Genomic DNA, 27,608 nt, shown 5'->3' on the forward strand with positions numbered 1-27,608 from the left:
TCCACGTTATCTTTCGTGGAATCATCTTCATGATTATTGATGATGCATGAGAGTTTTTTTGGAGAGGTCGCTTGTGACGTGGAAGGAACTTTATTCAATTAAAACTCAGGATGCTTCTTCTCTTCTTTCTTTTTTTTTTTTTTTTTATCGTTTGAGTTTTTCTTTTTCAACGTTTTTTTTTCAACTCTTTCTTGTTTTATTTTTATTGATTTTAATTTTGTTGCTGTTTTTTTTTTATAGATTTTCTTTTTCTTGCTCAATATTTTGATTAGGTTTTATTGTTTTTTTACACTATTTTTTTATTCTTTTTTCTCAAATTTTATTTTTCTATCTTTTTTACTCTGCACGTTTTAATTGAAAAATATTTATGATACAAAATGTATGTTTTATTTTTAACTCAAATATTTTTTTTATGAATCATTTAGATAGATTTTTTCTTCTTTTAGGTATGAAAAATCTGTGATTTTAAATACATTTGGATGTAGTTTAATTTTAAAATTATTTATCTGAAAATATATCTCTTCTTAGATATTATAAGAGGTATGGTCCTACAATCTTTTTATACGTGTCTTACTCGAATATTTTTATTTTAGAATTTAGGTTTTTTTAATCTTTGTTCACCAAAAAAAAAATGGCTAGGCAATATAATTATTTGAAAATGATTACACCAATAAGAGAATATTGGAAGATTCATATCAGAGCTATTGGATTTTAGTTGCCACCAAATTTCAAAAATCTCAAATTCATTAACTCTATTGAAATTGTATTTATGAATGAGCAGGAAACTCTAATCTTATACACAAAAATTTTATGGTACAAATTCATAAATTATATTTTTTATGTGATAATTACTATATAATGAGTTCTCCATGATTCTTTATGATGTTCATAATTCATAGTCAAAGTTAGAAGAAGAATAGACAAAATATAAATAAAAAAGGATTTGGAACATAAAACTCCAAGTTGAAAAAAAAAAAAAAGCTGATTGGAATGACAACATTTTGTTTTATTATTTTTTTTGTCAATTTTTTTTGGGTGATTAAATATGGTTTATTTTTTTATTTTGTAGAGTGAACCCAAAATAATTAAACCTTGTTGTTTTTTATATTTAATACTGTTTCTAATTTTCACCCGTACATGATTTGAGTAAGTTACGTAGCTGACAAGTGACAACTAAAAATATATTGAATAACATTATGTGCATGTGTTTGATTCTATTTTACACTTTTAAAAGTCCTTTTGCAGGTTTCAAATTTTATTTTTCGTGAGGTGAATTTTAAGATATATATTTTTTAATTTTAACAAAAGAATTTTTTACATAAAGAATACATGAAGTGAATTTTAAGATATATACTTTTATTTTAAGATATATAATTCATCTATCTTTACAATTTTTTTACAATTAATCAAGTACTTATCTAAAAACTTAAAAAAGGGGCAGAAAACTAAAATTGCATTAATTTTGTTTTTCTTTCTAAAAAAATGATGAAATTTCAATCTTTTTATATTTTGAAATATAGGTAGAAGTGCAATAAATCATATTTTATAAAAAAATTTATTAGTTAATTATATGTTAAGATTGAACTTTTAATTAATTATTTTTAATTATTTATCTAGAATTAATAAAGATATTAGAGACTAATTTGTTTGCAAAAAAAATTTTTACATACTAACTTATTCCAAATAATTTGTTATTTTTCTATTGTCTTTTGAGTATTGAGTTTATTTTTTTCTTTATATAACTACTAGTAAAATCATACTATATAGAATCTACAAATTATAATTTTATTAAATGAACATTATAATTAATTGAATGTCATGTTATTTTTTAATTTATTTAGTTATTTTTACTGTATGAAATATTTTATTAAAATTTCGTTTGTTTATTTAGTTGGACTCAGTGGCGGAACCAGAAATTTCATAAGAGGGGGCAATTAAATATAAAATATAATAAAAAATTAATAAAATATGATTTGTAGCATATATATCAAAAAAGTAATTATATTATATAAAAGTCAATGTTCGACTACATACTTTAAGATTTTGATATTTTTTAATTTTGCTCAACAAGTTGTGCCACAGGTTGTTCAATAATATTTTGAACATTACTCAAAGAATCTGAAGCTGAATTTTATTCATCATATATTCTCTCTTTTCTCTTGAAAAATGAGTGAATTATTTTCATCTTTGACATTTTTAACTTAACTTGAACTATCTAACAAAAAAAATAAAAATAATTGCATATATATTATTTTCTTTAAAAAAATATTAAATCTATTGAGTAATAACAAATAATTTTAGAAACACAAATATATAATAATCAAAAATAAAGTTATTGATTTACCTGATTATTTTTTTGTTCCAAGTCTCACCCAAAAATAATTCTATTAAGTTTTGCCCTCACTTCAATCTTTGAACACTGTCCATTATAAAAAAAATAAATTAATTATTTTAAATAAATAATATAAATAATACTTGACATTGTTATTAACTTAAAAAAATTGAAATATACCTCTTTGAATCTTTGTTGTGCATTCAATGGTTAATATTTTGTTGTTCACTTCTCTTCAATGGTTTTTCTTCATATGTCTTGTTTTGGTATGGAAAGAAAATTAGAATGAGAAGAGTAGAAGACCAAAAGTTTGGAAATCACTAAAAGAGAGAGAAAAGTGACGCTGATGCCTCTGATGGTTTGAAACAAATATTTGAAAAATGTACTAGTGTTACTTTAATTAATAGTATGGGTTTGAGCTAGTATAATAGAACTATTTTTATTAATTATTAGAATGGGCTATTTGTTAACAAGAGCAACAATAATTCAAATATCTAATACATAGTGCAGTTTTTAATTATTTTAATTTATAAAATTTTGTAACTTATATACTTTTTAATATTATATATAAAAATAAATTTAATATTATTAATTATTATTATTTACTATTTTTTTTTAAATTTTGGGGGGACCATGGCCACCTTAGGCCCCCTAGATCCGCCACTGGTTGGACTCTTATTATTAACATGTATAAACAGTAAATAATAATTTTTTTTTTTTTTTTGTAAAAAAATAGGAAACAACTAAGCATGTTTCTATAGATAGAAATTTGATATCTGTGTTTAGATCATTGCTATTGGAGGGAGCTGTGTATGTTTTTGTATACTTTGAAATTGACAATAACTATAGATTATACCGCACAATAGCACATCCCTTCAAATTATTTTTTTAAGTAAGGACTACTGTCAGATCTTCTTTCTATGATGCAATACCATTGTATGTGGTATTAAATTGGTCCTTTTTAGAAAAATTATGAAATATCCTCTTCACACCTTTTTTTTTGGTTTGTAAATGTGCAGTTCATAACATAGTATATAAATTTATTTTTGTTTTGTATATGAAAAAATATCACTAAAGCAAGTGATTTGTGCACAATTTTCTGTTTGATATCTTTTTTTAGACATTACTAAAGTTATGATCGGTATAGATGATGGAAGGCAATATATAAAGGATGACAAAATTATTGATCTGTTGGTCATTCATATTGAGAATGACACGTGTGTGTGTTTTCGATGTCCTTACTCAATAATTAATATGTTTATACAAGTTATTTGTTTTTTTATCCCCCATAAAATCTATATTTTTCTCTGTAGTCTAAGACTTAATGTTGTTATTCTTGGAAAAATAGCAAATCGAATCAAGAATTTTGTGGTAATAGGTGAGCAATAGCTACTTATAGTTGTTTTTTAATTTGTAAGAGTAAAGATTTTTAGAGATATATGAAAATTTGATCACTATTATATAGTTATATCTTTTATTATAATTTGTTTACTATTTACTCAGATGTGATTCAATTTAGATTTTTTAGTTTTTAAATTTTATAGTGTGATACTACATGTAATAATAATAGAATCATAAGTACTATGATTCAAAATTAAGAATAATTTGATTAATTTTATGTAAGTGTGATCACCAGTTAATTTTATTTGGTCAAATTATTCATTCATGTAAAGTTGCTTAAATTCAAATATATGTCAAGTAAAGGCATGTGTTTTTACACCGTTATTTGATTTAATTTTTTTTTAAAAAAATCCTACTTGGTTAATTTTTTTTAAAGAAATAATCAGCTGTCTTGAATTCAATAGTATTCAACGTCTGTCTGTGTGTCCAATAACTACTAATTATCAAGAGGTGCTCAATGAGTCACTTGGCAGTCTTCTCTAAAGTAGTTCTCTCACGTGTTTTTAGAGTGATAGTGTAATTTTAGTAAGATATTAAGTTAGAATTGTTTTTATTGCCTATTAGAGAGTGTAATAATGTTAATTTAAAAGTTTTAAATAGTTATAAAAAAGTGTTGCTAAAAGTGTTTTAGGTGCAATGCCTTATTCGACAATTATTATATAAAGAGAATTTCAGGTATAAATATCATGTTTTGTGTTTTATAGAAGTTAATTTTGTGATATTATATAATATTGTAAGAAACTAAATTTTAAGTTAATTAGTTATATTGTTGAAAGGATTTTTATACTAATTGATTAGATTTACAGTAGATTATAGTTGGTATTTTAAATAAAAAGATCATTCTACCTATTTTTCATTCGATAATTTTTCTATCATATATAATTATACAATTGACTTGAGCATGGGCTATTGTATGTATGTACCAATATTTTGCAAAATATTATGTATGGTATTACTACTAGGTTTCGGATAAATCCAGATGTTTCTAAGGCTGTGATGCTTAAAAAAAAGTATTATATCAATATTATGAATTATTTTATGATTCTGTCTATTGGCGGTAGGGGTGTTCAAATTCAAACCGATCTAAATTAAACCGCTCATCTAATCCAATCCAAACTGAAAACCGATCAAAACCGCATTAATTTGGATTTGATTGGATTTTATTTTTTTCAAACCGCTGAATCGGATCGGATTTCGGATCTACTTTTCATAACCGATCCAATCCAATCCAAACCGCACAATGTGCTATAATATTATTATTTTATTATTATATTTACAATTATACTTATAACATGTTCAATTTGTTACATTTTTATATTATTCATGTATTATTATTATTTAATAAATATTTTATGTTCAAAATATTATTTATTTATTTATTTAAACTAACCTATAATTTTATTTCTATTATTATGTTATTATTAACTTTTTGAGATATTATTGAGACTTATTATGTCATTGTTGATTATTTAAAATTTGATGTTTAGACTTGTTATGTATATTTAATTTTTTTTAATTTACAAAACCGCAAATCCAATCCAATTCAAACCGCTTGAAATTGGATCGGATCGGATCGAATTTTTTTTAAAAAATCATTCAATCCAAACCGCACCGTAAGTAAAATTAGTGTTTGGATCGGATGAATTTTTAACTCAAAACCAATCCAAACCGCACCATGAACACCGCTAATTGACAGTGTCTTTTTGGCATTATGACTTATTAGTAGCATGTTTTGTAGAGAGACTTTGTAGTACTTTTTGGCAAATCGAAATATATTGCTGAGGATGAATTTTTAAATTTCACTAAGAGGAATATAATAAAGGAGTTACGTGATATTGCAGATGTGAGTGTCTTATAAAAATTTATGAATTAGTATTTGGTCCATTTTTTGTTGTTTGACTTTCACACTATTTTCTATATAGGTTAGATTCTACATTGTTTTGGTTATTGTTTTTGTTGTTGATCCCATTTCATATTGGAGACATAAATCTTATGTTTATTAATATAATTTATTGAAAGCATGAATGATAAATAAGATAAAAAAATAATTAAAAAAAATAGAAGGTTAGTAATTATTTAAAATAGATAACAAAATAAGTTATAGGATATTATTTTATTTAAATTATTAATAATAGAAGAATAAAATGTCAATAATTATTTTAAAATAGACATTAAATTTAGTTTTATGGTACTAATTTAATTTTATTGTTAATAAAATTTTATAATTTTTAGTTTTATATCTACTTAATTTATGTATTTTATTTTATTCTACTTTAACATAAAATTGAGAAGCATCTTTTTAATTATTTATTTAAAAAGCATAGCGAAATAAGTTATATCAATTATAATTAATTACCTATAATTAATTATATCAGTTAATTGATTGAGTTAATTTGTAAGAGACGAATAATGTATAATAAATATTGTGAAACTAATTATAATAAATTAATAATTAATAAATAAAACAACTAAAAAAAGACTTTTTTTATTTTCTTTTGATGGCTACACATTTTTATTTGTTTATTTTTTTTATCTCTTTCTTTTATATTTGTTTCTTTTAATTTATTAACCAAATTAATTATACTAATCAGTTGTAAGATGAATGGTGCATAATAAATTAAAAAATAACATGAATAAATTTAATAAATTTATTTTATTTTATTTTATTCATTTATTATTTTTTATATATACAGAATTAGAAGGTGCTTTATGTTTTTTTTTTTGTGTTTTAAGTACAATTGTTGCAATTTTTTTATTTTTTATTTTTCTAATATTCATTTTTTCTAATTTGTTTTCATGATTTTATTTTATATTATTATTTTTTATGTATTTTGATTGAAAATTCTTAAGAGTGTTATTATTTTATTTACTAGCAATTCAAAATTTTGTAATATTTTTATAGAAGTTGATTAATAAGTTCTTCTTTATAATCTTTTTCATGAAATTTTTTTTATAAGAACATATCTTAATTTTTCTCTTTTATTTTTTATATTCATTGATTAGATTAAATTGTTTTTGCAATGCATTTTTTATCTTTCTCTCTTTGTGTAAGACCCATAAATATTTAAAAATTATTAATAAATTATTATGATGTATTATATTTATTTAAGACTACATTTTAGATATTTTTGTATAAAAGTTGAGTAAACTCTTATTTATTATTTAGAGTTCTTATAACTGAAAAATAATGAATATTTTGTATGCCTTAATTTTAATATATAGATTTTTAACCTTATTTTATAAATAAAAGAGAATTAATTTACTTATCTCTAATTTTTATTAAATTGGTATTTAATTGAAAATAACTTACAGATTGGTAATTAAAAGATATTTTTAAAGATGGATACTTTACATTTAATTTGATTTTTAATTATTATTTTATCTTTTCATTTATTTTATAAAATTATATTATTACTCCTATCTTTATTAAAATTTCCTAATCTATCCCAAACCCTAACTAAATAACACCCCATCCCTCACATGTGACACTCACTATCCTTCATATGTGACACTCACTCTCTCACCCCCCTCACTCACGGTTACCCCATCCACACAATCAGCACACACACACAAACAATACACTCATTCACTAACACACATACACAGTTCAGTGAAAGAAAGAAGAAAAGAAAGAAAGGAGAGTGAGGGTTGCGAGAGAAGGAGGAGGATCCGAGAGAGGGAGAACGCTGGGAAAGGGGGGAGCTGTCCGCGCCGCCAGACCGCTTCCAACCCGCGCCGCCACTGCGCCATGTTCTGCCGTCAAGATTGCCTCGCCGTTCGTCCTCGTGCCGCCGTGTTCCTTGCCACTATAGTCGAGGCCACCGCGTGTCGCCGTCGCTTGTGGGAGTCGAAGAGAGACACGATCGAGAAGCTGCACCTTGTAGCCGCCATCGAAGAAATCACCGCCACCGAACCCCAGCCGCGCCGTCACCGTCAAACGAGGCAAAGAGGAAGAAAGTAACGTCGTTGCCGTTACTGAAAGGGAGCTCGACCATCCTTGCCGCAGGAGCTTGTCGCCGGAAGAGAGGAGATGACGACGGTGGAAGTTACCACCGCTGTTCTGCCTCACCGAACGGCGCTAGAAAATCGCTGCTGCAGTCGCTGGAGGACGTCCCTACAGTTGCCATACCCTAGCCCACTCCAGTTTGGGTTCCGACTGTGGTTCGTTTAAGCTGAGTCTTGTTCTTCTAAGTGTCGGAGCTGCTACCATTGCTTCGTCTCCATGTTTCTCCTTTATTCCAGTAAGCATATCTTTTCCAAAACCTTCACCGCTAGTATATGTCTGCTCTGTTATAAATTTGATAAAGATTTTGAGATGTTGGTGACGTAGGATCGAGTTCCGGTTGTTGCCTGTCGCGCTTAGAGTTCCGGTTGCTGCTACGGATAGTGGATAAAGCTGAGGTTGCGGCTGCCGCTGTCGCTGGCCGAGGGAAAAGGGGTTGATGCGTTTTGATTTTGAGAGTTTCGACGAGTTGAGGTAGGGGTTTTTCTTAAAATCTATTTTACATTACAGAGTTGTGATAAATAGATATTGATACAAAAAGATATATTTATGTGATTATATTTATCTTGTGGATGTGATGGTTTGTTGGACTGGATTATTGGGCGCTTGATTGCTTGAGTAAAGTACGGTTGTTGATAAGAAGTTGATTTGAAAAGTTATTTACTTGATTATTAGGAAAAGTGGTTTTTCTTGGTTTGAAGTTAAAGTGGTTTGATTTTGAGTCGGTCTGATGTTATAAATGACTTAATACTTGAGCTGGTTTGACTTTAAAAAGAGTTTTGTTATTGGAATTGGTCTGGTCTGAAAATATTTGATACTGGAATTGGTTAAATTTTGGAAAGTGATTGAGATTTAGAAATGGTTTGAGAAATGTTTGGATGGGACCCGAAAAGGGTGGCAGTATCCGAGTTTTAGAGGAGATGTTGCCGGAATTTTATAAAATTAGAAGTTTCATTGAAAGTAGTTATTTTAAAAAGGTTTTAAGTATTATATGATTTAAAACTATCTCATTTATCAAAGGAAGAGTTATGTTTTGGATTGGGAATTGTTAGTGAACGGAATGGAAAGAAGGATGATTGAGAATTTTCTCTAAAATATGATTTTTGAATGAATTTGGAAATGAGATTTGGATTGATGAATGATTATGATGTTGAGAATGTTGAGATATGATCTTTGAATTATTTATATGGCTTATGAATTTGAAATATCTGAGATACGAGGTTCCCTGGATTAAGTGTCGTGGCTTGCCACCACGTGTACCAGGTTGAAAACTCGATACTCTGTTGACCCTACGACGTAAGTGTGACCGGGCACTATATAAATTCCCGGGAATGTTTACCCCCATTGAGCAATATTGATTATTTGAGAAAAGCTATGCATAGACTCTTGGGGATGCACGTCGGGGAACAGTCTAAGGACAATTCAGACTTGTCGGGTTGGCTGGATAACCGACAGATGAGTCTCATCAGCCATAGGACAGGCATGCATCATATGCATTTGTATGCTTTGTTTGGGTTTGAACTTGTTTTGGTTTGCCTAATTGCTAAACTGTCCTTAATTGCTACTTGAACTATTTGCTGTAACTGCTACCTACTTGTGCTTTCTTTGTCTGTTTTGCCTGTGTTTGTCCTGGTGTACTATATTTGAGAATGAACTTTGATGTTGAATTAATGATTGTATTGTTTGATTGCGTGCTTAGTTTCTGATTGAGATTTTTCTTATAAAAAAGGAAAGGTTTCGGATTTCTAAAAAGATTAAACATTGTTAATTTTGAAAAGGTTTTGAACGATTTCCTATTGGTTTTTAAAAGATTCATAAGGCAATTAATAATCACTGAGCTTGAAAACAGTTTTCTTATTGAATATCTTCTTATGACAACTTTGAAACTCCGTGGTGAGACCGTGTGGTTAGGTTCTCACCCCCTTACAACTTTACCTTTTCAGGAACCGGATGAAGAAGCATTAAGAAGAATTATATTGCGTTTGGTTTATATATATGTTGTTCTGTTAATTAGATTATTTTCTTCCCTCGTCTTTTTTTTTATAAGAGGGATAAGAGTTGTATGTTTTATATGTATATTATATTATGAGATATTATGTAAGGAGTCTTGTATATGAATCTATGCCTGCTTGTATTTTTATTAAGATAAAGTATTTATTTCCGGTTTAAAAAAAGAAATCAGCGATACAGTATCGAGTCACAGGCTCCTATTTTTAATATTTAGTATGTAAAGTAGTCGTAATACTTCTTGCTATCAAAGTAGCGCAGCCGGAAGCGTGATTTCTGATAGTGAGGGTGTTACATTATGGTATCAGAGCGGTCCTTCTTGTAGAGCCTGAGGATTGGACTGACTATGCTTCAATTGCATACTCTGAGCGTCTGTCATGTAATAGGTCTCGTTCAGATAACGAGAATTAGAGTTTTATGCACATGATTGCCTATCAATTAACATTGTTAGCTTACCGTTGCATATATGTTGATGTTAAGTCTGGCCAACTTAATGTTGATGACTTGTGTTAACGGGAAAGTTAATAGGTAATTATAGGCGAATAAGAATTGATAAGTAATAGATAATGCGAGTCACGTGGTTCGGCGTTCGCTTTTCGTGCTTGGTTTCGATTTATGATTCTTGTTTACATTGCTTAGGTTCGTTAATAACCTTGCTTGATTGTATTCCTGAGAATTTGTTTGAGTCTTTTAAAAAAAAAAGAAAAAAAAAAGAAATCTATTTTTATTAATGTTTATCTGCAATGTTTTACCTATCTTTTTATAGACATATAAAAATAATTTCTATCTATGATTTTCTTCTTTCAGTACAACTTGAGTTATTTCCAACCTTATCGTAATCTTCATATGTATTCTTATGTGAATTGGAACCTAGTATTTTTTAAGACTCTTGAGAGAATATTTTTGCACATAGCTCAATTAAATTTTGTTTTACAAACTTTGCATAATTTATTTTAATTTCGGTTGTATTGATGCAATACCTTATTTAAATTTTTCGTATTTTTTTTGGGAAGTGAATTCATTTCTTTTTGAGATTGGAATGTTATGTGACTAAAAGCTAAGCGAATTACAACAAGTATAGTTATTAATATTTAACTTTAAAGGTTTCGTATTAAGTATTAACTAGAAAATTAGTTATGATTTTTCAAAGTCGAATTATAAAATCTGATTTTCTGCACTACTCTTAAACAAAGTAGAAACTTTGAAAATCTATAACTAATTCTGTGATGATCGGAATTGCATGGGACCAAGTTTAGATTAAGCTTGGAAATATAAGGAGCTACATTGGTGAATTTAAAACATTTTTGTTAAGTTTATGATTTATGGTGAATTTTAGAATTGTGGATTTTAAAATTGATTTTTCTGCAAAAAGTTTAATACAACAGTAACTTGTTTCCTCTACTATAAATTCTACAGTTTGAATTTCTAAATGAATCCAATTTTAAATGGAACTTTATTTTTATTACTTTAATTTTATAATTGTTAGAGTTGTGGTTTTAAAAATATGGATTTTTGAAATAAGATGTATTATGCAGTAAAAATCAGATTTTGTTTTTTAAGTCAGTAAATTCAAAACTTTATAATCTTTAATTCTGGAGTGATATTGAGATGCAATCAATTGGTGGTGAAAGTTGAGTATATGTAGTATATATGAGTTAAATTTCAGGGTTTTATATGTTTTAATAAGTGAGTTATGGGACTTGGAAGATGTTATGTTCAATAGTTTCTAAAACAGAATTCTATATAAAATTACTCAACTTCTAAGTTACATAACTCCTTCATTAAAAATGATATTGACCTGGAATCAACGGGAAAGGAAACTTGGATGAGTGAAGTTGAATCATATTAATTTTTAAGGTAGTTGGATTTAACTTGGATTTTATATTAAGTTTTAAATATCATATGCTACTGCTGTTTTCTGGTTTTTAAGCATTGCAGAGCAATCACAGTTTTTCTTCCATTTCTGAAATTGGAGTAAGTAAAAAATTATGATTTTTAGTTTAGTAAAAAGCTTAATCCAAGACGGTCGTATAGAAATAAAGTTTGTGCAATTCTGAGTTCATTTGATATTTTAAAAACAAAGTTGTAATTTGGCTGCCGATGATTGTTTTGGTGACTGCCTTGGTATGAGATTCAAGAATTGACTTCTAGGATTATAACTTGATTCCCGACCAACCTCGCTCTTGTTTTCATGCAAATTCTTACTTCATTACGTACAATGTCTTTCAAGGTTTTTGATGAAATATTTTACCATTAGTCTAAGTAGTTTTCATTTCACAAATCTTGCATAATCTAGTCCGACTTAAAATTGCTTTAACATGACGCAATAATCTAGTTTTCATTTACGCAATATTTTACTAATTCTCTTGAATTTTGTAAATAATCGCCCTGTTTCCTTTTATAGTTTCTATTGGAGTTCTTTGAAATCAAAATTCTTTCCTATTTGCATTTCGAAATTTTCTTTTTAAATACTTCACGACCTTTGACCATTCTAGCTTGTTGGTGACGTAAACCATTCCTTCGTATTCTTGTGAATTTTATGCTTCTCTGATTTAGTTTCATCTTATTTTGATCTAATTTATGATTACCCTTTTCTTGTTTTCTTTAGAGTTCTTAAATTCAATATCTCTTGTTAAGATGCAAAATGACTCTTTTTTTTTTTTGAAACGTTTTCTCATGCCCGTACGTTGTTGCCTAGTTGTAATCCTACGTCGCATTCCGAATTCATGTGAATCTTATCCTTGCCGCTTATTCTTCTTTTACTGAGATTTGTATCTCTTTGAACATACTCGCACTTGTCTCTTTGAGAATTGTTTGGGCACGATACGGATCCTTAAATCTTTGAAAATGTTTAATGCTCTTCTTAATTAGGCGGCGTAGACTTATGTGTTCTAACCGTGCCATGTAATTTGATGCGTCGTTTGTTCTTTTTCTTTCCTTGAGATGTAATTTATATTTCTTCACTTCACAATCTGTACTTCATGCATCTCTTGATCTGTTTATATTTTCAACTGTGTTGAAACTCTTGCAACACGATTGTTGATCTTATGTTCCTCCATGAACTATGAACCCCTGTGATAATTTGAAGTTGATCTACTGCGATGCGTTACTATTGGTTTTGATCATTTCTCTTTTGTAAAATCTCATATTTTTTTTTCAACTTAGCTTGAAACTGTTTCAAACTAATACGCTGTTTTTTTTCTTATTGATCCTATCGAATTTCTTTGATTCAAGAGTTATCCTTGTAGTTGTCAGTTGATTCTCTTTTCAGTACCCTTCATTGCTTGTACATCCTTGTTTACTTGTGGTCTCAACAATTCTTTTAAACTCTTGTGGATGTTGTCCTTCTTTTCTAAGGTTTTGTGTCCTTCTAAATAAACTTGAAAATTATTTTAATGTCACGTGCGACCTTTAAGTATAGTAATACGATGCGTTAGTTCCTTAAGACGTGTTTATGGATATGGAAGGTGAAGTGGTAAGTGTACGACGTTGTGACGAGTTGAGAAAATTTCCTTTCTCGCAGAAGGGTTTGTAGATGTTAGGCTTGTCGTCGGTCAGGGAGTTGTGAAGTGACTGGTGGAGTTAGGAAGTGGAAGTTTTGAAGTTGGTACGAGGTCTATGCGCAGACGTTATCTTGTTTACGTCAGCCTGTTTTCAAACTTTTGCCTTCTAGATACCCCTTTGTTTCAGCAAAGGCCTAACTAGAACACATGCACCTTCTTGTGCTTTAAGTTTTGATAAAATAATAGCCCCATGTGACATCTTTGTTATGAACCATCTTGTAACTTTTGCTTTAGACCACACTTTTTCCTTACACCTAAGTTTTGCGAATTATTTGGTATTTAGAAAATTATATACATAAAAAATGCCATGACCTCTGTTTTTCTAAAATATACAAAAGTAAAGTAATCAAAACTATTTTAGTATTTTGTGTATTGATTTAATTTTCGAGGACAAAAATTTTTATAAGTGGGGTAGGATCTAAAACCCATAAATATTTAAAAATTATTAATAAATTTTTATGATGTATTATATTTATTTAAGACTACATTTTAGATATTTTTGTATAAAAGTTGAGTAAACTCTTATTTATTATTTAAAGTTCTTATAACTGAAAAATAATGAATATTTTGTATGCCTTAATTTTAATATATAGATTTTTAACCTTATTTTATAAATAAAGGAGAATTAATTTACTTATCTCTAATTTTTATTAAATTGGTATTTAATTGAAAATAACTTACAGATTGGTAATTAAAAGATATTTTTAAAGATGGATACTTTACATTTAATTTGGTTTTTAATTATTATTTTATCTTTTCATTTATTTTATAAAATTATATTATTACCCCTATCTTTATTAAAATTTCCTAATCTACCCAAACCCTAACTAAATAACACCCCATCCCTCACATGTGACACTCACTCTCTCACCCCCCTCACTCACGGTTACCCCACCCACACAATCAGCACACACACACAAACAATACACTCATTCACTAACACGCATACACAGTTCAGTGAAAGAAAGAAGAAAAGAAAGAAAAGAGAGTGAGGGTTGCGAGAGAAGGGGGAGGATTCGAGAGAGGGAGAACGCCGGGAAAGGGGGGAGCTGTCCGTGCCGCCAGACCGCTTCCAACCCGCGCCGCCACTGCGCCATGTCCTGCCGTCAAGCTTGCCTCGTCGTTCGTCCTCGTGCCGCCGTGTTCCTTGCCACCATAGTCGAGGCCACCGCGTGTCGCCATCGCTTGTGGGAGTCGAAGAGAGACACGATCGAGAAGCTGCATCTCGTAGCCGCCATCGAAGAAATCACCGCCACCGAACCCCAGCCGCACCGTCACCGTCAAACGAGGCAAAGAGGAAGAAAGTAACGTCGTTGCCGTTACTGGAAGGGAGCTCGACCATCCTTGCCGCAGGAGCTTGTCGCCGGAAGAGAGGAGATGACGACGGTGGAAGTTACCACCGCTGTTCTGCCTCACCGAACGGCGCTAGAAAACCGCTGCTGCAGCCGCTGGAGGACATCCCTACAGTTGCCATACCTAGCCCACTCCAGTTTGGGTTCCGACTGTGGTTCGTTTATGCTGAGTCTTGTTCTTCTAAGTGTCGGAGCTGCTGCCGTTGCTTCGTCTCCATGTTTCTCCTTTATTCCAGTAAGCATATCTTTTCCAAAACCTTCACCGCTAGTGTATGTCTACTCTGTTATAAATTTGATAAAGATTTTGAGATGTTGGTAACGTAGGATCGAGTTCCGGTTGTTGCGTGTCGCGCTTAGAGTTCCGGTTGCTGCTACGGATAGTGGATAAAGCTGAGGTTGCGGCTGCCGCTGTCGCTGGCCGTGGGAAAAGAGGTTGATGCGTTTTGATTTTGAGAGTTTCGACGAGTTGAGGTAGGAATTTTTCTTAAAATCTATTTTACATTACAGAGTTGTGATAAATAGATATTGATGCAAAAAGATATATTTCTATGATTATATTTGTCTTGTGGATGTGATGGTTTGTTGGAATGGATTATTGGGCGCTTGATTGCTTGAGTAAAGTACGATTGTTGATAAGAAGTGGATTTGAAAAGTTATTTACTTGATTATTAGGAAAAGTGGTTTTTTCTGTTTGAAGTTAAAGCGGTTTGATTTTGAGTCGGTCTGATGTTATAAATGACTTAATACTTGAGCTGGTTTGACTTTAAAAAGAGTTTTCTTATTGGAATTGGTCTGGTCTGAAAATATTTGATACTGGAATTGGTTGAATTTTGGAAAGTGATTGAGATTTGGAAATTGTTTGAGAAATATTTGGATGGGACCCGAAAAGGGTGGCAGTATCCGAGTTTTAGAGAAGATGCTGCCGGAATTTTATAAAATTAGAAGTTTCATTGAAAGTAGTTATTTTAAAAAGGTTTTAAGTATTATATGATTTAAAACTATCTCATTTATCAAAGGAAGAGTTATGTTTTGGATTGGAAATTGTTAGTGAACGGAATGGAAAGAAGGATGATTGAGAATTTTCTCTGAAATATGGTTTTTGAATGAATTTGGAAATGAGATTTGGATTGATGAATGATGATGATGTTGAGAATGTTGAGAATGTTGAGATATGATCTTTGAATTATTTATATGGCTTATGAATTTGAAATATCTGAGATACGAGGTTCCCTGGATTAAGTGCCGTGGCTTGCCACCACGTGTACCAGGTTGAAAACTCGATACTCTGTTGACCCTACGACGTAAGTGTGACCGGGCACTATATAAATTCCCGGGAATGTTTACCCTCATTGAGCAATATTGATTATTTGAGAAAAGCTATGCATAGACTCTTGGGGATGCACGTCGGGGGACAGTCTAAGGACAATTCAGACTTGTCGGGTTGGCTGGATAACCGACAGATGAGCCTCATCAGCCATAGGACAGGCATGCATCATATGCATTTGTATGCTTTGTTTGGGTTTGAACTTGTTTTGATTTGCCTAATTGCTAAACTGTCCTTAATTGCTACTTGAACTATTTGCTGTAACTGCTACCTACTTGTGCGTTCTTTGTCTGTTTTGCCTGTGTTTGTTCTAGTGTACTATATTTGAGAATGAACTTTGATGCTAAATTAATGATTGTATTGTTTGATTGCGTGGTTGGTTTCTGATTGAGATTTTTCTTATAAAAAAGGAAAGGTTTCGGATTTCTAAAAAGATTAAACATTGTTAATTTTGAAAAGGTTTTGAACGATTTCCTATTGGTTTTTAAAAGATTCATAAGGCAATTAATAATCACTGAGCTTGAAAACAGTTTTCTTATTGAATATCTTCTTATGACAACTTTAAAACTCCGTGGTGAGACCGTGTGGTTAGGTTGTCACCCCTTACAGCTTTACCTTTTCAGGAACCAGATGAAGAAGCATTAAGAAGAATTATATTGCGTTTGGTTTATATGTTGTTCTGTTAATTAGATTATTTTCTTCCCTCGTCTTTTTTTATAAGAGGGATAAGAGTTGTATGTTTTATATGTATATTATATTATGAGATATTATGTAAGGAGTCTTGTATATGAATCTGTGCCTGCTTATATTTTTATTAAGATAAAGTATTTATTTCCGGTTTAAAAAAAGAAATCAGCGATACAGTATCGAGTCACAGGCTCCTATTTTTAATATTTAGTATGTAAAGTAGTCGTAATACTTCTTGCTATCAAAGTAGCACAGCCGGAAGCGTGATTTTTGAAAACAGACATTTTAGTCTCAAAAAATTAATGTACAAATCAATCTCCAACGTTTCTTTCTATTAGATATAACAGTCCTCCGTCTAAAAATAATATAAAATGAAATAATTATTATTATTAATTGCACAATAATATTGTACTATAATTTTTGTATTTTTTAGACAAAAATAATAATAAATTTATTTATTAGATTCTTATATATATATATATATATATATATACACACATACACTCAATAATAATAATAATAATAATAATAATAATAATAATAATAATAATAATAATAATAATAATAATAATCAATAAAATTATTAGAGATTATTCTACAAAAAATTTAAGGTTAAAATTATTTGATATTTTTGTATTTAATATAATAAAAAGATGTCCTATTTAAAAAAAATATGTTTGTACTAAAAAATATGTATTAAAAGAAAATATTTTAATTTAAATTTATATTAAATACATGTTTCTTTTAATACAAATATATTTTTTAAAATAGGACATCTTTTGACTATATTAAATACAAAAATATCAAATATAGGACATGTTTTGATTATATTAAATACAAAAATATCAAATAATTTTAACCTTAAATTTCTTTAATCAAATGATTATTATTGTTGTTGTTGAGTGAATATATATATAAATATACACATAAGAATCTAATGAATAAATTTATTATTATTTTTGTCTAAAAAATACAAAAATTTATAGTACAATATTATTATGTAATTAATAATAATAATAATAATAATAATAATAATAATTTTATTTTATTTTTGAATGGAGGACTGTTATGTCTAACAGCGAGAAACGTTGGGAATTGATATGTACATTAATTTTTTTGGGGACTAAAATGTCCGTTTTTAAAATTTTTGGGGACTGATCTGGGTAATTACTCTGTCGAAAAATGAACTGGAGACTGATTTGTCTGTCAGAGTAAAACTTTGAGGATTGATCTGTGTATTAATTTTTTTTAGGACTAAAATGTCTGCTTTTAAAATGCTAAAGACTGATGTGAATAATTACTCTAAATATATTATAAATTGTGTTGAATTGATTATTTTATATTGATTATGTTATGCTTTCTTTTTTAGGTTCTTTTGCACTAATATATATATATATATATATATATATATATATATATATTTTAGAGAAGAGGATATCTAAAGAGAATTCGAGACTAAGATGAAAAAAAGACGAGGAACATTTTTTTAAATAGAAATGAAGGACATAAAAAGAGTACGTACTCCCACAAGTACCCATTAGTCGTCTATACATGTCGTACTCCCACAAGTACCCATTAATCTTATTTTAGTGAAAAACATTTTGATCTTTCTCCGCCCTTTGCACAGAGTTATTGTGGCCACTTCAAAATCCTTGATATGCATGTTTGAACTCACCAGTTACGAACCCAACAACTGATATCTGGTCATTTTAGACACTATTCTGTATCTGCCTGCATTACGGGAATTTTGCAGCCTCTTATGCTTACTGTTTTGCTGAATTCGCATGACATCTACTTTCTATTTTAAGGATAATTTCGTCTCGTGGATTTCTTCTGTGTTGCACCTTGAGTTACACTTTTGTCTGCATGGTATCCCACATTCAGAATAAATATTTTATAAATTGTGTTAAATTATATTGAATTGATTATTTTACGATGATTATGTTATATTTTTTTTAGTTTTCTTTGCACTAAAATTAAAAGAATATCTATAAATATTTGTGAATATCTACCTTCTTTAGGAGAATATCTAAAGAGAACTCGAGATAAAGATGGAAAGGAGACGAGGAACATTTTTTTTAATAGAAACGAGGGACATGAAAGAAGTACGTACTCATTATTCCGTCTATATCTGTCGTACTCCCATAAGTACCCATTAATCTTGCTCTTACTGAGCCTAAATATATCTCAAATTAGTATTTTAAGTCATTATTATAATAAATACTATACTATTAAATATTATAATCAATTAATATATAAAAATTTGGTTATTCTTACAAAAATTTTTTTAATTCAAGTTAAAAAAATTAATTTTTTTTCTTTTAGTTTAAAATATTATTTATTAATGTAATAGAAAAAATAAAAATAACAATAATAATAATCATTCATATAATTAAAATAAATTTTATATATATATATATATATATATTGATTTTTTACTTGTACTAATAAGAATGCCTTGAATGTATTGTTTTAGTGAAGAACATCTTAATCTTTTTCGACAAAAAAACAGATAATTTCATTGGGTTAATCATGGTTGATACTATGTCTATTATATATAGATTAAATTTATGAATTATAAATTTTTGTAAATAGACTTCATAATTTACAAGTGGTAAAATCATCAGGTTGTTACAAGTTAGAAAAATTATTCTAAAATTATTTTATTTTAGAATGATTATAAAAATAATCTTTTATACATCTTAGTGAAGACTTCACAATTACAAAGTTATTAAGAGAGATACATATAGAAAATTGGAGGTAGGTTAAAAATTTTAGATAATTTTTTAAAATTTTGATAATTTTATCAATCAAAATCTATCTTCCATGTATACAATGTCAGTTTTTTTTTTAATAAGTAAATTTATTAGTGCTCTAAACTTTCGTAAATAAATAGAAATAGTAATTTATTATTTTTTTAAAAATATCTAAGTTGTTTAATCTTTTCATATTTAGCTAACAATATATATATATATATATATATATATATATATATATATATATTTATTTATTTATTTTTGAATAAGAGAAAATATTTCTTTCATGAAATAGTCATATGACACTTATATATAAATAAAAAAATATTAGATCCAAGTCTAAAAAATAAAACCAAATATTCTCTATGTTGAACTAAAACTGGAAAATGAGTCCAATATTTAATTTCATAGAATCCTGCCTATGAAAATAGAGATAAATCCTAATATCTTTTGTTTTTAAAAGTACGACATAAAGTACTTCAATGGTGAGATATATTCTTTTCTTCTTTGAATAAATCTGAATCTTTTTCTGATATGAAAATATTTTAACAAACAAAATATTATCTTAGATGTATCTTTCAAAATCTAAATAGTATCTACACACCAATGAAAAAGAGAGAGAGACAAAACACTACAAAAGAAGAGAAAATACGCCACATGAATTTATTGAAAATTTAAAAATAAAAAAATCAAACTAAAAAACTACAAAATTATTGAAAAATGAGATTTCAAACTCATAAAATCGGAAAGCAGGAAAAAAAGAATAAGTACCCGAAAAAAAAAAAGGAAAAAAGGAGATGAAGGAAGGGTGGAAAATAAAGCATAGAAAAAAAAAACAAGAAGATAAGAGGAAGGAGAAAAAATAAGAAAATAAAATAAAATAAAAATAAAAAAAAATATGATAGAACAAAGAGTAGGAAGGTCACCGCTGTCTAAGTCTGATGATAGTGACAACTCTCCTAGCAAAGTAATAAGAACTAACACTTTGTTTGGAACAGCAGATTTTGAAAGGAAGGAAAATGAAAGGGGAGAAAATGAATAGAAAAGTCCATTTTACTTTGTTTGGTTTAGAGTGGAAAATAGATGGAAAACAAAAAAGTAAGTGTGGGGTCCATATAAAATTTTTCATCTCATTCCTACGATGAAAACTGCAAAGGAATGAAAAACAATATTAAATTCTATATTTGCCCTTTCAATAACAAAAAATAAAATTCTTAACTCACTCTAATTTTTTCTTTTAAATAGTGTTTTATTATATGTATTTGTTTGAAAAATAAATATATAACCTTTTGTTTATAATATTTAAAATTTTGAAAAATAATTTGAAAGATTTTTTTATTAAAAAAATAATTTAAATACATTAATAAATTATAATTTATATATAATATATGTAAGGATAATAAAGTAATTTTATTCTATTATAATTTTTTCTCTTCTTTTCTTTCCATCTATTTTCTCTACATCCAAACAACATACAAAAAAATCTATTTTTCTTTTCATTTTTTTTCCTTTCATTTTCTTTCCTCCCATTTTCTTTCCTCTTATTTTCCATCAAACATCCAAACAAAGCATAAGTTCAGAGCTATGGAAAGAAGCGAGGTCTAGAGAGCATTTTGAGGACAAGTTTTATTTTGTTGTGATATTATCACTCTTTATTCATTAGCTAAGAATATTTAAATGACGAAGTTTACAAGATTTAATTTTTTTTGGATCTTGCTATCTTGATGAAGGTGTTGAAATTATGTGTATACTATCATTACTAGACGCGTGTCCGTCATACCGTCGAAGAAGTGACAACACTTTTGGCAATGCAGGCACTTGCATAATGTCCTGTCTTTTCTTTGTGTGATTAAATGAAGTTAATGACATTGTTATCATTCTAATTAAGGGAAAAAACTGTAGCTGAACAGAAAAATAGAAAGACTTAACCAGAAATTAGGGGAAGAAACTATAGGTAAACAAAAAAATAGAGAATTGCAAATTTTGAAGACTGCAGAATAGGGCTAATTTTTTTTATATTGTTTAAATATATGTGTAATACATTGTTATTAGAAGATTTGGTGTTTTTTTTTCTATGGTGTTTTATTCAAATCGGACGGTCCGATTTGTTTGAAGAAAAAATAAACTACAAATCGGAGGGTCCGATTTATTTGAAGAAAAAAATATATTACAAATCGGAGGGTCCGTTTTGTATTTTTTATTTTTTTTATTTTTTTTATTTTTTAAAATAAAAATCGGACGGTCCGATTTCAACATTAAAATTTTTTTTATTTTTGAAATCACAAATCGAACCTTCCAATTTCTGATTGTTGGTTTAAAAAATGAAACAAATCGGAGGGTCCGAATTATTTAAACCATACCAGCGTAAAACTCATCTCTTATTGTGAGATACACTCCCCTCTTTCTCACATGAAAAAGAAAAAGCGGCAAAATAGGTGGGAAATATCCCCAAAAATCAGGGGATAACCAACAAAAATCAGGATAGCGAAGATTTAGATCTGATTGCATTCTTGGAAGGAATTTTAAAATCATTTAAAGAGAAGCAAATTATAAAAATAGGCCACAATATAGAAGGTCCAAGTGAAAGGGAGGGAGAAAAACTACATTTTGGGGCTGAAAAAAGAACTAATCCTTCTAACATGAATATGGGCCAGCTTGATGCTAAAGCAAGCAGGACAAGTGAGAACATAGAGTCCAATCAGTAGATTAGAGAGAAACTAGCAGATAAAAAATGAGCAATAGACACAAATATGATGAGGCCCAAGTTAAGCAATCAGTAATGAACCCAAGCAATAATAGATCAATCCTTGACAAAAAAAAAAGCAATAATAGATCAATCAAGAACATTTTAAGAGAGAAATGGGGTAGCAAAAAAAAAAAGGATAGTTGAAGAGTATTCAAAAGAAGGAGGGCTTGCACAGGACGTGAAAAAGAAATTGGCTACTGGCAGAGAGGTTATTTGGAGAAGTAGGAAAAACATAAGGAAGATGATTATGTAAAAAAATTCAATAGGATTTTTAAACAAAACACTAAAGATGGGGACTTTTATTTGAGGAGCTGGCGGTGGAAGAAGAAGATGAAGAATATGAAGATAGTAATCCAGAGAAAGAGAAAACAAAGCAGTGAGAGATAGAGTTGATTCAAAATATTAACAGTAGCTTCTGTATTTAAAAAAAAGAGAGAAAATGATCTGCTCATGCTAGAAGAGACAATTCACAACAAAGAGAAAGATAAGAAAATGATAAACTCAAACAAGAGACAGACGATTTAGGTAAATGATCTCATGGTTGAGGAGGTGGGTTGAATCATGCCCCACCCTCAGCCATGACTATGATTAGTTGGAACTGTCGCGGGTTGGTGGCACCCGTGATAGTTGCAGAAATACAACATCTATGTAAAACAATAAAGCTGTCCATTTTATTTCTTCTTGAGACTAAGGCTAAAGAAAGTAGTATAGATAGGATTAGAAGAACATTACACTTTGATAATATGTTTTGTATGAAATTCCGGAACTTGTCCTGGGCCTTGGTTTATTTTAAAATGCTAATGTTAATGTTAAGGTTTGTGCTTGGTGTTCTAATTTTATTAAAGCAAATATTAAATATAAAAATAGTGAGGAAGGAAAACTACGTTTATGTATGGACATCCGGATCCTAGAAAAAGAAAGAAGCAGTGAAGAGAAATAACAGCGGAAATAACAAATAAAAGTGAACCGAGATTAATCATAAGAGACTTTAATGAAATTCTAGACCAAGAAGAAAAGATAGGCTTGCAAATGAGACTTAGAAGGCAAATTTAGGATTTTAGAATTTTTGTGGACAATAGTGCACTTATGGATATAGATCTAAAAGCGGCTAAAGTCACATGGTTTAGTAATCTAAGAAATGGCGTTGTGATTAAAGAGAGAATAGATAGGAAGATGGTTAATTGAGAATGGAGAAGAAGATTTCAACATGCATTATTAATTGCTTTACCTACTGTAAATTTTGACCATTCTTCTATTGTTCTTTGTTTAAAATTAGAGGAGATAAGGAATCAGTACTTTAATTTTGAGGCATTTTGGGCTAATAATCAAGAATATGAAAAATATTATCAAGAAAAGATGGAATATAGAGGACAGGAATGATGGCAAAAATTGGGCTAATATTACAAGAAGAATGAAAAGTTGTAAAAGAGAGTTAAAAAATGGAGCAAAAATACTTTCAAAAGGGCTGAGAAAGAGATTGATAAACTAAAACTAAAATTACATAATTTATAGTCCTCTAACATTTCAAATAGACAATAGGAGAAAATTAAAGAGGTGCAAAGTAAAATAAAACAGTTATGGAGACATGAAGAGAAATATTAAGGTTAGAAGGCCAAGGTCAAGTGGTTGAAGATGGGGGACAAAAATACAGTCTTTTTTCGTGTTTCAACCATTTTGAGAAGAGATAGAAATAGAATAGAGAGTATAAAAATTGGTATTTGAAATTCTGATTTCACACCTTTAATGCTAGTCAAGAAGTTGAGTTTTGAGATAAATTTAGTGAAATTTCATTCTCTTAGTAACTTCTTTATTACAGAAAATAGAAAGAACAGAATTTGAAATACAAAATAGGAAATTGTAGAGTTCTATCACACTCCTAGGTTCTGGGCATAAGAGCCCTTTGGCCTCAATTTTCTGGTGAGCGAAAATGCTGACGGATACTGAGCAAATGCTGGTTTCCTCTTCTCCCTTCCTCTCTTTCTTTATGTAGTTGATGAGCGAAAATTAGAACTCACGGATACTCGCAAGTACAATAGATCGTTCAAATAATACCATGGTGAGTGGTATCGTTCCCACGAGGATTAACGGATCGAGGCAAGCAGCGTCTAATCAAATCTCCAATTAGATCGATCAAACCTTAGATTATGAATTGTGGATCTTGAAGAAGAGAAGAAACAAAGAAGAAGAGAATGAGAAAATGATTCGAAGTTGGAAGAAAATTAGTAGATGAGAATTTTGAAGGCTTCAGAGATGTTTGATTCTTGGAAGAACAATACTTATGCTTTTTTATTTAATTTATGAAAAAATCTTTTCACAGTAAATCATGTATAACCAAATCCAATCCCTTGGTGATTTAATTTCTCTAAACCCAATTAATCACCAATTCCTTGGTCAACTAATCAAGAGAAGAGGTGAAGAACGGTTTCAATTTTAAGCCACACAACCTTCAAGAACTATCACTAGCCAAATTATATGTCATTTATTTCAAACTAGATCTATATAATTGAAGATTGTGAGATGAGTTTTAAGCTAATTCTAATTTTAATTTTCCCAAATATAAAATTAGAATCTAAGACAGATTTAGAATATTTTGCAATAGTTCTAACCCTTATTGATGAAGAACAAAACTCAATCTTAAAAAAGTAAAGAAGCATGAATTAAAATAAAGAAAATACTTATATTATTAATTCTAAAACCAAACAGAGCTCCTAACCTTCAACAGGGGAGATTTAGTTACTCATGATAAAAAGAGCTCCTAACCTTCAACAGGGGAGGTTTAGTTACTCATGATAGAAAAAAACTAATCTTAATGATGAGAGAGGTGTGTAATCCCCTGATGGATGATGATCTCTCTTGTGAACCTTGTTCACTTATTATATTCTAAGTTCTATCTAGAATTCAAATTGAAAAACTCAATCTAATCTTATCTTTCAAAGGATAAGATAGCTAACTACCTATTTCAAATTCAAATAAAAACAATAATTCAAATCTAATCTAAAAATAAATCCTAACAACCAAATCTTTATATTTCTAGAAGGCATTAATGATGACTAATCTCTTGAATCTTAAATCTTTGGATGAGATTAAGGCTTCTTATGATTTGTATAATTGAGATTGGGCCTTAATAATATTGCATTCTGGGAGTTGAGGTTTATGTACACTAGGTTTCTATCTTCAAATTTGGGCGTAAGCCCAAATAAGCCTCCAGGGCTTCATGGCCGCTAGACGTGCATCAAATTGGAGGAGGGCCACCGGGCGTGCGTGCCAAAATAAGGAGGCACGCCGGGCTTTTGTTGTAGCCGCCGAGCTTGCATGCTCGGCTGCCGGGCGTCCATGCTTGAAGGCTGGGCGTTCGGATTGATGCCCCGATTGGACCGTCTTTAAACTGACTTTGTATTTTCTTGTTAAAAGGTCCTTAATTCTTGATTATTGAGACAACAATTTCTGAAAATACAATAACATTAACATAACTCCAAATACTTGATTAATTACAAAATTTCACTAGAAAACAAATGAAAAAGAATTCTAAAAACTACTAACGATGAGCAGTCATCAATAGTGTTGTCTTCTAATTAAAATAGTTCACTCCCATGCTAAATAATTCACTCCCATGCTGTAATCATTTTTATTCATTAATCATATAGCTTGTTTATGCCCTACCCACAACTCTTTATCTCATCTTTTTTCTGGAATGATTAAAAGGCAAAGGGAGAGTCTTTCCATCCCTAATGATGAGCTTATTTGCTCTCTTTCCTTTATCTTTTATTTCTTTTTGCACTATTTTTTCTAGGATATTCAACAAAACCCTTCCTTTAAAAAGCCACCTTGTCCTCAAGGTGGAAAGAAGGAAATACCTTCTGAATTTCAGTGCCCAACTCCCATGAATTTTCAAATTCTGGTAAATCTTGTCATTTGATCAATACTATGAGCTATCCTGCTGCATCGGTGCAAACTTGGAGGACTTCTTCTGGTTGAGCTTAAAGCTCGCATTCTTTCGAAATAGCTTCTTGAAGTGGTTGTGGCTGGATATTCGAGCTAATACACTTTTTCAATAGAGAAACATGAAAAATAGGATGAATTCTAGTTGTTTCTGATAGTTCAACCGATATGAAACTTGTCCCTCTCTTTCTAATATCTCAAATGGCCCATAATATCTTGAACTAAGCTTTTGATTGATCCTTTTGGCAAGTGCTTGCATCTTATATGGCTGCAACTTAATATACACCTTCTCCCCTTTCTTATAGGTCACATCCCGCCTTTTCTGACCAGTATATGTTTTCATTTTGTTTTGGGCTTTTTCAAGTTGAAATTTGAGCTCATCAATCTTTCGATTTCTTTCTTCTAGGAGGACCATAACTTTTTCTACCACTATTTCTGCTCTACCTCTCAAGAGCACATGAGGTTCTCTACCATAGAAGGCTTTAAAAGGGGACATTTGAAGAGAGCTATGATAGTTGGTGTTATACCAATATTCTGCCCAAGCTAGCCATTTAGGCTATTGTCTTGGCTTGAAACTTATAAGACACCTTAAGTAGTTTTTTCCAAACATTTATTGACAACTTCACTTTGGCCATCCGTTTATGGATGATAAGCTGAACTCTTCTTGAGAGTAGTTCTAGCTTCCTTGAACAACTCACCCCAAAAATTGCTCATGAATAATTTATCTCAATCTGAAACAATTGAGTTTGGGAAACTATGAAGTCGCACTACTTCTTTGACAAACAAATCAGCTACTTCCTTGTGTGTGTAAGAGTGCTAGAGCAAAAAAATGAGCATATTTAGTCATTCTATCCACAACCAGCAAGATAGTGTCCATTTCCAGAGTCTTAGGTAATCCCCCAATGAAGTCCATAGATACATCAAACCAAACATTTGTAGGAATTGGCAATGATTGTAAAAGGCCAGCAGGCAACAACATCTGATGCTTATTTCGTTGGCACACCACACATTCTTTGATGTATTGCTGAATTTGTCTTTCCATTCTTTCCTAATACATCACTTCGAAAATTCTCGTGTAGGTCCAAAAGTATTCAAAATGTCCATCCACCTTTGTATTAGGAAATTCTTTCAAAATTTGTAGAATCCTCTTGGAGTTTCTTGGAATCACCAATCTGCCATTGTAATACAGCTTTCCATGTTTAAGTTTGAACCCCGACTGAGTGTCTTTTCATTACAAAAGTTCTTGAATAATGCCTTGGAGTTTGTCAACAGCTTGCACTTCATCTTCCAATTCATCCTATTCTACTGCTGTTACTGTGATGGTGAGGGATGAGAAATTGAGTTTTCTCAACAATGCATTGGCTACCCTATTTTCAGCGCCAGCTTTATACTTGATCTTAAAGTCATATCCCAACAATTTTGTCATCCATTTTTGTTGGTCTTCCCCTACCATTCGTTGATCCAGCAGATATTTAATAATTTCTTTTATCAGTATGCA

The 27,608-nt window shown here is 29.8% G+C and overlaps 1 protein-coding gene and 1 long non-coding RNA gene across 2 annotated transcripts; both read left to right on the forward strand.

Annotated features, from left to right (window-relative positions):
• The first annotated feature begins 7,188 nt into the window (after window positions 1-7,188).
• Window positions 7,189-9,914, forward strand: LOC112743766 (uncharacterized). Its single transcript, XR_003172339.3, has 3 exons — window positions 7,189-7,974; window positions 8,064-8,210; window positions 9,680-9,914. It is a non-coding gene; the product is annotated as an uncharacterized lncRNA (long non-coding RNA).
• A 3,289-nt stretch (window positions 9,915-13,203) lies between these two features.
• Window positions 13,204-16,834, forward strand: LOC112742974 (uncharacterized). The gene is made up of 3 exons (XM_072215904.1): window positions 13,204-13,270; window positions 14,300-14,893; window positions 14,983-16,834. The coding sequence occupies exons 1-3, from the start codon at window positions 13,204-13,206 to the stop codon at window positions 15,093-15,095; spliced, it is 774 nt and encodes a 257-aa protein (XP_072072005.1). The 3' UTR covers window positions 15,096-16,834.
• The last annotated feature ends 10,774 nt before the right edge of the window (window positions 16,835-27,608 follow it).

Source organism: Arachis hypogaea, chromosome 14, assembly GCF_003086295.3.
Source record: "Arachis hypogaea cultivar Tifrunner chromosome 14, arahy.Tifrunner.gnm2.J5K5, whole genome shotgun sequence".
NCBI classification, from domain to species: Eukaryota; Viridiplantae; Streptophyta; class Magnoliopsida; order Fabales; family Fabaceae; genus Arachis; species Arachis hypogaea.

What these genes read in the sequence shown, in the direction of transcription:
- LOC112742974 (XM_072215904.1), top strand. Translation starts at nt 13,204, where the DNA reads ATGGAAGGTGAAGTGGTAAGTGTACGACGTTGTGACGAGTTGAGAAAA. An exon ending in ATTTCCTTTCTCGCAGAAGG is followed by an intron (nt 13,271 to 14,299) that starts GTTTGTAGATGT and finishes AAAGAGAGTGAG; the next exon opens with GGTTGCGAGAGAAGGGGGAG. An exon ending in CATGTTTCTCCTTTATTCCA is followed by an intron (nt 14,894 to 14,982) that starts GTAAGCATATCT and finishes TTGGTAACGTAG; the next exon opens with GATCGAGTTCCGGTTGTTGC.